The 14,246-nt window shown below is 33.4% G+C and overlaps 1 protein-coding gene across 11 annotated transcripts in view; it reads left to right on the top strand.

Annotated features, from left to right (window-relative positions):
- Window positions 1-14,246, top strand: part of LOC106059263 (cAMP-dependent protein kinase catalytic subunit alpha) — a 95,074-nt gene that overhangs the window by 60,051 nt on the left and 20,777 nt on the right. For 5 of the 11 annotated variants that reach the window (XM_056031320.1, XM_056031316.1, XM_056031319.1 and 2 more), the window contains exon 3: window positions 13,072-13,133. In XM_056031320.1, coding sequence (XP_055887295.1) covers window positions 13,072-13,133 — 62 coding nt within the window. Of the gene's footprint in view, window positions 1-1,397; window positions 2,296-3,709; window positions 3,982-7,399; window positions 7,979-13,071; window positions 13,134-14,246 lie in introns of those variants that run through there. The other 6 variants (XM_056031314.1, XM_013216837.2, XM_056031313.1 and 3 more) reach the window with 3 other exon arrangements.

Here is a 14,246-nt window from a genome sequence, read left to right as displayed (position 1 = left end):
AGATGATAGATCTAAAAGTCTAAATACAAATCAGTAATCTAGAATTCTAGATCGAAATCTAGATTAGTTTATTTGTATAAATATATTTAAATATTATACTATATAATATTGTTAAATATTAAAAAATTATATAAATTAAGACAAGACTAAGACTTAATCACTAAGTGATAGGTATAATTCACCAACTCATTACCAAGTACTGTTAAATGGTCTACACAGTAATAAGTCACACTTACAGTATTTTTTATATTTAAAAATAACAAAAAAAAAAAATAAATAGCAGTGATTTATAAAACTATATAAAAGAACTATTTGATCAAATATTGTTAGTTAGGTCATAGATCTACTAATACCTTAGTTAAAAGAATAAGTAACATAAAAAAGAAAGTTTTTTTTTTAAGAAGTTAATAATGGTGGTCTTTAATTTTTCATTCTATTTATTTCTTAATTGTAATGCTTAAATATTGCAATGAGTCTTTCCATGAGCTGCACAAATAAGTCTAATGATAGTCTAGCTAATTTCTACATAAGATGTTGCACAAAATGTTCACAAACATTATTATAATGAATACAAAGAAACATTTGATGAGTCTAGTTCAGAAATTATCTGCTGAAAGAGTGTTTGAAAAAGAAAAATTTAATTTCAAGATGGTTATATTTTTTAAAATTATAATGGTCAAACCACAGTTTTCACCGTACGGCCAATCAACTAATAATTGTTTTCCCATAAAAATATACCTAAACTATCAAATTTCTATCTAGGAGAATCATTAGAGGTGTTTTCAAAATCATACATCAGTGCCCGTCCACTCATGATTATAAAGTCTGAAGGCTAATATGGGAATTGTAAAAATTAATTAGAAAGGTTACATTATTTTAATCACCAAGCCTAACCATTGGAAAAAAAACAATACACTCATAAATAAAAAAATGAATTCATATTAAAAAAAAATAAAAGTAAGATTTGAAACTGGAACCAAAGAACTTCATTCATGCAGTAATGAGAATATCTTAATGAACTTAGTGTAATAATTCTCATAACCATAGTAAAATAGTAGAAATATTTATTCAAATCATTTTTATTGTTAAAAAAGAGCTTGGAAATCTACAAACACAAACAAACAAAAATCAGCGTTTTGAGAATTAGTCTCAAATATAAGCCTACAGTTGTATTGTATCATTTTAAGGGATACAAATTTCTTGTTACTGATTACAGTTTATTTTTTATATAAATATGTTGAAATTTTTACAATGATATTGAATGTTTTTAGGTATGCACAAAAATCATATAATTATTAATTTAAAAATTAAAAAAAGGCCACATAAAATATTAATTTTACATGCAAATAAAGTGATAAAAGTATTAACCCATTTTTTTTTTATGTATAATCTTTTAGGTCATAATAGATTAATAGATTAAATAGACTAAAGACAATTACCTTATATTTTTCAAATAACCAAGCCTAAATGAAATAAAAACAATTTCCATTATCTGTGTTATTGTGCTAAGTATTTCTTCAAATTTTCTTTTGGAACTTTGCATTATTACTTGACATAAGTGAAGGGTAATTTACAACATAATGACTGCCATGGATCAAGAAAAATTCTACTACCGAGCCTCTTGCCTGTGTCACTTGTGACTCTAAAGTATGAACTTCTTCTTAGATATTTTCTACCCTGAAAAACGAAGGCGAGAAAAAGAGCAAAGAGAACGGGAGCAGAAAGCAGCCGAGCAGGTTCAAGCTGGACCACAGCTTGTGAACCCAGCTTATTTTTTTGACAATAACCTTTACGTTCATGGGGGTCTGGACTATACCAGCGATGGGTACATGTCATACGGAGGCAGAAGTCATAGTCGACTTCGGCATCCTTACGACAACAGCATGGGCTACAACAGTGATGGTTATGTTTGCAACTTCAACGACAGGATGGGCTACCCGATAAATGCCCCATTTGATGGTGGTGGGCATATGCCCAGGCTAGTGCCTAGGTGGAAACAGGGCAACAGTCATCTTGGTAAAGGGGATGGTGTGCCAAGCAGAAGTAGCAATGAAAGGGCTTTCGGGTCTCAGACCAACAGTACAAGAGGAAGTGTACGGGATGGTCGAACAAGAACAAGCCAGGGTAGCGGATTCCCAGGCATGTTTGGCAGGACAAGGTCAAGGACATTGGTGTTTCCATTCAGAAGAGAGCGCGGTTCCTTTTGGGGCACTTTTAGGCTAAAGTATGACCCTAGGTTACTGGACGTTAAAGATGAGAAATCATGGTGGAAAATGGCTCAGTATTACTGGAACAGTAAGTAAATAATATTTTTAATTGTATTAAACAAATTATAAAGTAATGAATTACCAATGGATTAGTACTTAAAGGATTACTGGTTTTTACCAGTTTTGTGAATCTAAAAATCCTTTATTTTGACATAAATTTAGATCCATTTAAAAGTCCGGCAGGTGCTGCACCTTTCAAAAATAGCTTTTTCATATATGTATTGAAAATATAGTGTCTTGATCTAGATCTATTATGAAGTAACTATCAGTTGTGCAATAACTAAACCTATGTTTGTAAAAATGTTTTACATGTTTCGGATGTTCCTTCAAAGTTGAAGATAGTTTACTTCCTAGTCCAAACCTCCCGCAGGACGACGGGGGATGGGAGCGGGCAGGATTTGAACCCTCGACCATCGATAAATCCGAACGACAGTCCAGCGCGCAAACCGCACGTCCAGGCAGCCATCCTAACTGGGCAGCTGAATGGTAAAAGTACTACAGCTTCTACATTCCGATTCGTTCTTGCAATAATTTAATAATTATCTCGCTCTTTTTCTTTTAAAGTCGGTTACTTATCATCTCATCTGTCCCTTGACTTTCGTCGTAAGGGGTGCTGTGACAGTTCCTTCCACTTTGCCCGGGTCAGCAGCTGTTACTTATATTTCTGTTGATTAAGCAGATATATATATACTATTGTTTCGTATCTCATCTAATAGTGTAAATCCAGGTATAGTTACTGTAGATTGTTATAGTGCTATCATGTAACTCAATTCAAAATGGCCCAGCGTACTTTTCCCCAGAATGTAATCGGCGAAGATAAGAATGCTCAGCTACATTCGTTAACTTTATGTTCACCTTCAGTGGCCTGAATAACGTTTATAATTTATAAGATACGCCTCAGATCTACTTAAAAACCAAAACAAAACAACATTAAAACCTTTCTGGGGCCATTCCACATTCAAAAAAATCTATCCCGTCAGTTTTTTTTTCTCCTGACTTTTAAGTATCCTTTGACCGAAGCGCACTGATAATGCCAGTGACCAAACTCTAGTACCTTTGGTAGGGGAAATTTAAAATAGCTAGTAGCAGTGTACTGCTGATTACATACAAATAGGCCTATAACTGACTAAATAGCGAGTTAATAGCTACATCGGAATCAACCAAGAAAATAATGACTTTGTAGAGTATTTAGTACTAATTCATGCTCGATTAAACTAACTTATATGGATTTAATTATTTTTTTTTTGAAGAAGCTCCTTGTTTTATATATATATATATATATATATATAAAGTTAATTTGACTAGTCACTGTTTTTTTTAGATGCGGTAACTTGCGCACCATTTCTTCGTGCTTTTAGCGTCTTAGTCCTGCGCATTCCTGTTTCGTGCGCCCCGCACTAAGAAAAAGCAACACCAGATGCTGAACGGATAGCGTTTTCCCTTTGTGTGGCTAAACACCAATAACATAAGTTGTGTTGTGTCAGTTTGTACCTCGGCGTGCCCAGCTTCTCACCCTGGCGCCAGACCCTGCTTCCTCGATACATACTCTTTGATGACGGTGGGAGATCTGTAATTCACATGCTCTCATTCTGCTGTGGTGGAAATTCCCCCAACAGGCCAAGGAGTGTGACCACCAAACACAGTAGTATCACTAGCTCGGAACGAGGAGGTGACGTTTCAATGACCTTTCTAACTCCGCAATACGAAGAGTGGCGTAAGTTATTAATAATATTATGTCTTGGTTTATGAATGAGTCTAAAACCTTTTTTTTTTTTTTTTTTTTTTACATTTAATGAATTAACTATGTTGTGCGCTTTTTTGTTTTAATGGCGAAAACCTGAAATTGGTTTAATCTAGATCTAAATATCCAAAATCAGATATAGATCTAGTCATAATTCATAAATTGACTTAACACTTAAACACATTTATTTATTTTGCTTTTATTTAGATATCTCTCATGCTTATAGTATGCTCTTTGGTCCAACCATACATTGTGCCTATGGACCAATTTGGGAGAGGGTGTCCATGCTACTAAGGGCTCTGGAAACACAACTCTGCTCTAGTCGGGATGTAAACTCGAGCCAAGCCGTCAAGCGGTATTGGGCCTCTCGGCCACACAATTTATCGCATTCTTCTACTTCTACCTATCGCAGGACTACACCTTAATGCACCGGTCTGTAATTTATTTCCATTGTCACCAACACCGTGATCCATGAGTGTATCATCGTGAACTATTGACCCTTTAAAAGTTCTGGTTCGTAAAGCCTTGAGAGAAAAACATAAACCTTGTTTCAAAACAGCTTCATGTTTTCAACAAATCTGTGCATATGAATATGTAGCCTGTGTATTGAACTATTGTTGTCCACTTCACATGTCATTGTCAAGTTCCACCCCAGCTCCCCACGCCAAGCTCGGCTCTGTTCTTTCCTACTATATCCACCTGACCAATAAATAAAAGAATAATAAAAGAAATAAAAACGTGAGTTAAAACAGATTATCTCATGAATCCTGAAGATTGTGACTAAACTATATTTACTGTGAAATGCGACACTATTTCTGACACCCTCTACTTTCTGTTTAATTTTTTTTTTTTACTTTAAAGAAAACAAACAGACAAACTAGAAATGTAGTGTGATAGTGACTGAAGGCTTCTTATTACGTGGTCAAATTGGCTGAACTTGGTTATATGGGTTTGGGGGGGGGGGGGAATAATCCACTAAGAGCAGTAACAATCTTTAGTGAACTGAACAAACTTTCAAAACAAACGGACAAACAAACATCTTGAAATGAAAGTTTCTTAAATTTTATTTTTTATCTTGTTTCTGTGTAGATTCGGCTATTTTACAATGTTATGTAAATAATAATAATAACAATAATTTTTAAAGCGCTGTTAACAAACAAAATGTAGGTTCAAGGCGCTGTAATAACATTACAAACACAAACGCGACAGCTAAAATGACAAACTAATCTAAAAAGCTGCGAATACATAACTAGAACAAACCACTAGCACATCCTCAGTGTTGTCTAGTCCATAGAAAGTTCCCATCACGGGACATGACATTGCATAATAAATAAAATATGTTGGGTCCAAATTAACATTCTCCTTTTGGTGATTCATTACATGGGAACAGATATCTCAGCATCACGTCCGTAGTTTTGAGCATCAATTAAAATACTTATTCAACCATCACTGCCCAATGTTGTTATTTTTTTTTTAATGTTCTATTTTTTTAAATTCGCTTCAATACCAATGTTTTAGTTATTCAGGTTGAGGTAGTCGTGATTATCACAGTGGTTTGTTCTAATTTTATGGGTTACCTCCCCTGAAATAGTTATCCCCTTAGAATCTAGAGACAGGATCGCTGGTATTATCCAACTACTTTGTATGAGCGGGATGCGTGATTGCTTGTTCCTTCTACCTCCCGCACGTTGTAAAGACAATAAAGGGTCCAGTCTCCATCCCGCCTCATTTTCACTTGGTGTAGGTAGATCTAATTTAATGTTACGGTCATCTGAACTGACCGAGAAAGAACTCTTGACTTACGTCATGCGCTCTTGGTCCAACTGATATGCACGGATCTGTTTACCTTCGAGAATTCAATTAGTCTCAATGGTCGTTTTTTTTTTTTAATGGATGTCGGCCCTACTATTTGTTTGTTTTTGTTGAGTGTCCACATTAAAAAAAAAAAGAATATATATTTATTTCTCGATGAAAGGGAAATTTAATGTTGGGGGGTCAAGAGAAGCTCATAAGTGTTTACCGTATTTCTTTTATAATTATACTTGTGTGATGCAAGTATTTACAGTAACTGTCATTTTATACTTGTAGCTTTGATAATTGCTTATATTAGACAAAGAGATAAGCAGCTCTCGGCTCATTGTATTACAAAACCCGTGCCATAGTCATCAAGTGTTCATTTAGTTTAGGCCTAAAATATCGTTTGTGCCTAAAATTACTTATTAGCTTGATAAAAATAATTGATAAGCTAAAAATAGGCATACAGTCTTGCTTGTAATCTAACGTGGACATTGTAGGCTAAAAATGCAGATAAAGTGTGAGCTAATCTTGTTCTGTGGACTTTATCTGTCTTTAAATTAGTAACAGCTATCTGTACCCTACTTGATGATGATAGTTGAAAAGATCATCTTTTATGATGGATTCATACTTCACCTTTATTACAAGGTGTGATTGACCTTTTATTATAAATATATATCTTGATCGGTATTTAGTTAGGCCCAACATTGTCTATTTACAATCACCCATATATGATATGCCTCTCTCATCTCTCTCTCTCTCTCTCTCTCTCTCTCTATATATATATATATATATATATATATATATATATATATATATATACATAATGTCCTCGTTGATTGTTTGTACATTCAAACATTTTTCTTAAATAATTTTATTTGTCGAAACTTCAGATAGTTAAAGTTGTGTGCCTATCAAATGTTATCTGAACGAACGCCACACTGGTACGGATTGACTCTTGTTTATTTTTAAATGTTGACGCCTCCAACAAAAGGCGCTGTTGTTGGTACGAGCTGTTAACGGCTCCAGTTTCTAGACAAGGTGTCCAGATAATCCTCCCAACTCACACTCGTAAGGCTCGAGAAAGATTTGTGTTAGGAAAATGCATTGGCAGGAATGTGGGTTAATTTATCGGAATGAATAAATTATCGACCGTACTATGCAACCAATGCCGAACAAGGCATATTATTTGTTTTAAAATTTATAAAGAATTACTTATTTTGTTCAGATATTTAATGCAAATTTAGTTATCCTTGCATCTGTCTGGCCTATGTAATAATTTATTATGCTATGTGTGTTAGAATCACACGTTGTATATGTTTTGAAATAGGCCCACCAATATTCATGACCTATTTAATACACTATCAGTTATGGTAAGCAGAAATCGTATTATATCCCCTTTCCTTTTAACATATAAATGTGCCCTACATTTCCATCTAACGCTGACACAATAAACTCGAGACTTGTGTATGTTAAGCAAAAAGTTGGGGGTAAATTAAATACACCCTGTGTAGCATATAAACTGGGTCTAATTGTCATCTCGCCTGTGTGTTATCGCTCCGCGCGCAGGGCCAATGTTTATGAGGATTCTACCTGTCCACAATGCCTTGCGCGCTTAACGGAACGGAGAGGAGCTGTATGCGTACGCGAAGTAATTCATTTCGGACGTCCTATTTTTGTAGATGCTTAACACGGGCCTTGCCAGCAAATGGGGAATAAATAAAAGCAGCTGAGGTCACCGTTGAAGTATACGTTAGGCCTGTCCTTTATTGTTATTTCATATGGATACATTCGATATGTCTAGTGTCTGTTGCTGCAGCTGATATTCAAACTGTACATTAGTCGGCCTCTTGATAAAATCTAAATTCTAGTCTAGATTAGCTAGTTTTGATATATTTTTTTTTTATAAATAGACCAGTTGCTGCCTGAAGTGTGCTATAGTCTAGTTGTTAAGAACTAGGCTCAGTCGTGTTATTCTGTAAAGGATAAAGTAGGCTAGCCGGAGGATTACACTCAATTCTGTTGGATTTTTATTAGACATAGACTTGGAGATTTCTGTTCTTTGAAGATATTTATTGATTGCGTGTAAAGATAACATATTGAGGTTGAGGTAGCAAGCAAATACGGGATATGGGCAATGCAGCAACGGCTAAAAAAGGGGACCCGGCGGAAAACGGTAAGGAATGGCTCGACGTTAATTAATGCATTTTCCTTTTTTTTTTTAACAAAAAAAAATGAATTGCCTAACTGCAGCTGAAACTCGACACAAGCCTCGTTTACCATCCTCTCTGGCACACTGAACAATGGCAATGTCTTGTGATGTAGGCTCTCGTTTGGCCTTGGAGGTCGTGAACTTCCGCATTTTCACTCTTGACTACTTACATTCTTAACCTTGTTAGACGATTACATTAACCACCTCAAAGACGTTCAAAATTCCCTTTGTTTACTGTTAGCAATTCTTATTGTTGTATTGATCAGTATCTTTAACCTAAAATATTTTGATCCACAAGACCACTGGCTAGACTGGTGACCCGGTCACTGATGTATATAATATACTAACCGTTACTAACCCTAATATAGTCTTGTATCCGAAGTGAACCGGTTGCCATGCTAACCCAGATAAACTAGTAACTAGAGACTCAACGTTACATTTCTAGAGGACATTGTTCCTTACCTTGCGCAATAACTTAATAATCATTAAATTATATCTCTATATAATACAACCATATAGCCCATTAATATTACTATTGTTACTTAAACTTAAATGTTACCTATTCATATACTATGATCTAGATCATTACATCTATAGTATAATTAATATCCTAAGCCTAGCTTAGCTACTAAAACATATTTATTATTAAAATTAAAATGTTGTGGACATTCTTTTAGTTTTACTTTTTTTTTTGGATAGGACTATACAAAATAATTTATAAATAATAAATGCTCTCTAAGCCTGCCAGGTAGCTATAATAAAAAAATTAATATATATTTAAAAAAAATAATTCTATATCTAGTTTAAATACATTGATTAATTATATAGAGAGGATCTAAATCTAGTCTACTTATCTAGTAATAATACTACTAATAATAAAGTAATATAGTATTAATATTATAGTTCTAGTCTAGTTTAATAGCCTATATTTAGATTTAGAGAGTACTCTTATACTATTTATCTTATCTTTATCTTAATTTTTTTTTAAATTACTCAACATCTATTAGATCTATTATAATATTTAGATCTCACATTATCCTTCTGATCGTTTTTTAAGGCAGTATATTCTATTTGACCTAGATTTATGAAATTGTACCTATCTATAACAAATCTGATTTCTCTCTCTGAAATAGATTTATAAAAATTACTCTCTATAACAAACAATCTGGAATGAGTTGGGGAAAAGTTTAGAGTAGACACATCCACTAACTAGGCATACCTGGTACTAAATAAAACACACACACACACACAAGTTAATTGCAAGCTTCATGCAGAATTGCAGAATATTGTTCACCTACACAGTCCATCTTCATAGCATACAAGATGTTTAGACTTATTATTACTTAGGTACATATACAAGTCAACTAAAGTAATTCCTGTAATAATCATTATTTAATTGTAGGCTTGTTATTTAATATTATTTCACTATACAACTAGTATCTATGTTTACATAGTTACTTGTTGACCTGGATGTTTTCTTGTACATGTTTGATTTTGCCATAAGATTTACATATATATATATATATATAACAATGTGCAATTAAAATTGAAAGGAAAAGCTCATATTTAAATCTGTAAGATATAATATACAGATTTGCCTGATGACATTTTTCATTGGGGAGCTATTGACATTGATGAATACGTTAAAAGGCAAGTGCTATTCAAATAAAGTTTTCCCATCCTTGTGGTATTAGAAGCAAAGTATTTCACAAAAAAAAAAAAAAAAAAAAAAATAGCTGTCAAGCTGCCCGTCAACAGGAAAATTTGAATAGAGTCAGTTTGTTTGTAAACTTGTTAAATGGATGTCACCATCTTTTTTCTTATCACTTGTAGTGTCAGGCTTTGAAATGGTTGAGGTAAAGACAGTTCTATTGTATGAACTAAAAAGTCATTATCATTTAGGGTTAGTTATCAGTTTGACATAAACTCTAGTTAGCTTTTTACTCAGCTGGTGCTTGATTTTCTTTTACTAAATATAATATATATATATATGCACTATAGATAGAGTATAATTTACCAGTGTCACAAAAAGTAGTTAGACGTTGTATAATTATAATATAAAAATAAATGTAAAACACAAAGTAAGGCATATGTATGTATGTCCTGAATAAAAATCAAAACCATTTGACCGATCTGGATAAAACTTGGCATAAATATTCATTACATCATGGCGGAGACCGTAATGTATGTTTAATGTCACTCCCACAACCGATAGGGCCTAAAAATATTGTATAGATCTCTATTAAAGAATGAAACTTTTTTAACAAATTGGGTAAACCCGTTTTCACAGTATTTTTAGCAGCCCCCAAAAGGGTAAAGACGCTATTAGTTTTGTGTGGCCTGTCTGTCCGTCCGCCCGTCCCATTTTGATCTCAGAAACTAGAAGAGAAAATGCAAATCGGATATCATAATATTTTAGATCATTCAAAGTTCTGATGCAACAGCTACTTTTTTCTTTTCTGAAAGCGAAAAATCTAATTTTTTAAATCAATTATGCAAGCAGTTTTTTCATAAAAACACACCATTATTACAACTATTCAATATTAATAGTAACAAACACTGAGGCTTTTTAGTAAGGGAGATGACTATTTACCATTTCTTAAACACATTTATATATATATTATATATAAATGCAAATAATGGTTTTAGATTTTTGATCAAAAAATATTTTTTTTACAATTATATTGCTAAGTTATGTAAGTTCTGTCATACTAAAAACTACATTTACAAAAAAATGTTAACTTTTTTTTAAAGAGAAAAAATCTATTTACTGTGCAAATAAGTTGGACATAATTTAAAACAACAATTAATAAGTAGTTTTTTCATATAGCGTGTGAACTGAAAGGTGCAAGAACCAGTAACACAACCAAACACAAAACTAAAGGAATTTTTTTTTTTAAATGTTTTTTTTTTAAATGTTTTTTTTTTGAGGCTTTTAATAAAAAAAGATTGACCCTAACCCTTTACAAAACAATTAGATCAATTAGATACTCATTATACGACATCAGTTAGGTCAAGTTCACATCTAACTTCACATTCACTTTCACCTATCCCTTGGTCTGCTGGACCTTTGGGGCACCACACAGGATCTGTCAAGCTTCTTTCTCCATTCTTCTCTGTCATTTGCCTTTTATAGAATTTCATTATGATATTCTTTCTGAAAATATTGAAATCTGCCGTTTTACCTGCCTGGGTTAACCACTTCTGGGCCGATTTTGAGTTTGTGTTTCCACACAAACTGTCTTTGTGACCTTGTATATTAGATATGATATGTTGGCTGATTGGGTGAACCCATTTTCACACTCTACTTTTATTTTCGTGGAGGCGCGGTGGCTGAGCGGTTAAGCGCTTGGCTTGCGAACTAGCGTTCCGGGTTCAAATCCTGGTGAAGACTGGGATTTTTAATTTTGGGATCTTTGGGCACCACTAGAGTCCACCAAGCTCTAATGAGTACCTGACATTTGTTGGGGAAAAGTAAGGCGGTTGGTTGTTGTGCTGGCTGCATGACACTCTCATTAAACCGTAGGCCACAGACACCGATGACCTTTACATCATCTGCCCTATAGATCACAAGGTCTGAAAGGGGAACTTTACTTTTATTTTCATGGTAACATTCTCCATGTTTGACATAGATTTTAAATTCAATCCAATAGATCAGCAATACCCAAACTAAGGTCTGCAGGCTCGAGTCATATCCAGCTAGTGGTTGATAAATTAATATATAAGATTTTTAAGGTGGAGACAAATAAAGACAATAAATTCATCAAGAAAGTATCTTGTCTGTATTATAAGATTTATACATTCTCAATAAATGTTCATTAAAAACTATCAGATTTTAGTTAAAAATGTACTCGAATTAGCTTAATGTTCTAAAGGAAAATATAGGTAGTAAACTGTTATTGTTATATAGACTTTTAATGCCCGGTAAAAAAAATTTTCAATTTGATATAAACTATATTGCTTTTATTAACAGTGCATGCATACCTTTTATTTTATACTTTAATACTTACTTAAGCACATCGTTTTTTTATAGGTGGCTAAATTTGCAACCAAAACTAGAAAATGTAATTTTGTAAAATCACAATCCATTGTCAACACAAAGTGATTTTTGTGGTGCTTACAAATAAAGATGCTTACTCGTCATGTAAAAATGAAAGTTCATGGGAAATATGTTTATTTTATAAATTTTATGTGTTTAAAACTCTTGACCAGAGTCCTGAAAAAATCTCATATTTAACATTGACGTCACTCTACGAATGCTATAAATATAAGATAAAAGTTAACTAAATTATGATTAAATATTGCCATGACCATAAAAGGCTAAGCAATAAAACAGCATAAATCTTCCATTTACTGACATCGATGTTTAAATTAATATTTTTGGGGTTTGGATGGGTTGGGTAGGATATAGACTGCCTGGGTACCTCCCTAATCAACAGCCCAGGGGCTCTTTTGAAAGTCAAGATTTGACCTAAACTGTGGTATTATTTGCTGAGTGGCTAAAGGCAGATTGGGAACCTTCCAGATACACCGTCCACTCACATGTCTACTAAAGAGATTGAACTCAGGCACTCTGAACTTACAACACCAAATCAATAAGAACATTAACTAGTTAAAAATTAAGTTGGTATTGATTTACTAAAAAAAAAATTTGATCTGATAGATTGCCTTAATTAACGACAAAGAGATTTCTTCCTGGACACACATTTTACTTTTATCAGAACCTATTTATAAGTATAAAGTACCTTTGCTTATAAATTCTACTCCAAAATCATCCTTCTTACTCTCACACTTTGATCTTTTGGTTAATATTTTAACTGAACCAGTGGATGTGCTTCATGGGGATAAACTTCCCTTCCCCAATTCACATGACGTTTGCTCTGCCAAGTGTTGTTGCTAATTATTATTGAGCTTGGGTTTGAGTCTTGTTAGTTTATAAATGAATGAAACTGTAAAAGGGCAGTGAGAAAACACCTTAAGGATAATTTTTTTACATCATTCATGTGTTTTTGTGCAATTTAATAAACAAAATGTATTTTTTCTTTGTCTTCCTTCAGTCAAAGAATTTTTAGCCAAGGCTAAAGAAGAGTTCCAACAGAAATGGGACCATCCACCTAATGTAAGTATATTTATGATGATATTATGAAACTTTTCTAGTAATTTAACGCTTGCTTTACAAATATTATATATTATTCTCTTCTAATTCTAGATCTAAGTAAACATTACAGAATTATAAATAAATAAATTATAGCTTTTGTATAGCGCTACTTTCATGCACAGAGCGCTATGGTTCATTCTCATTTGTGGACCAGTTGGGGGGAGGGGGGTATCTGGGAAAAGGTTTTCCGTGCTGCCTTTAGGCGCTCAGTTAACACAACTCTGCCTGAGTCAGGTATTGAACCTTGAGACCCCCTTCATAGGTAGCCAAACCAAGCTGAGTTCGAGCATACTTAGCCTCTCAACCATGCTTAAAATATGTAGCAAAGGGAAATTGCAACCTAAATAGCTTATAAATAGTATGGACGAAATTTTGCCAATGTGCCAAAAACTCAAAATATCAAATATCACCTTCTAGTACTACAATATTCATCTTTTTTTCTTTTTTTTTTTTAGATAGATTTACTAATACTTAGATTAAAACTACAAAATTTGACCCTTTTGATGAGTAAGCAATTTTAAAAGCACATACCCGGTATTTATAAGGCTTAAGACATGTTTTTTAAAATTCAAATGAGAAAAAAAAGGGAGATGATATGGTATGGAAAGGAAGAAATCTATTCAGCTTTTTTTAAAGCATTGCAAGTCATTATTCTGCACACAAGCTTGAGTTTAGTTTACAGCTTAAAAGCACTTGTTGTGACCCTTAAGGGGTCGTGAAAGTGTGCACTCCAGCCTCATTGACAAAGTATTAAGAAATGAAGCTGTGTTAAACAAAGGGGCTGTGTTTCTTACTATTTTGGCTTAGAATCTAGAATTTATTCATGATAAAAAAAATATTGCCCCACGTAGAAAACTGCTACCATAAAACAGTAAAGTGTGACTTACAATCTTATTTTTCTATTGATTTCTTATTATCTGCTTTGTCTCTTGTTATTTATCTGGTCATTGACATTCTTGAATTGAGAATCACTGTACAGTGTGTATATTTGATTACTAAAGTGATACCATAGCATTGACAAAGGTATTGTGTGGAAAGGATGGAGCTAACTCTTGGAGTTTATTGATTCTTAGC

The sequence above is a fragment of the Biomphalaria glabrata genome, chromosome 5 (assembly GCF_947242115.1).
Source record: "Biomphalaria glabrata chromosome 5, xgBioGlab47.1, whole genome shotgun sequence".
In the NCBI taxonomy this organism is placed as follows: domain Eukaryota; kingdom Metazoa; phylum Mollusca; class Gastropoda; family Planorbidae; genus Biomphalaria; species Biomphalaria glabrata.
Note: the sequence above shows the minus strand (reverse complement) of the source record. Positions and strands in the feature narration are given on the sequence as shown.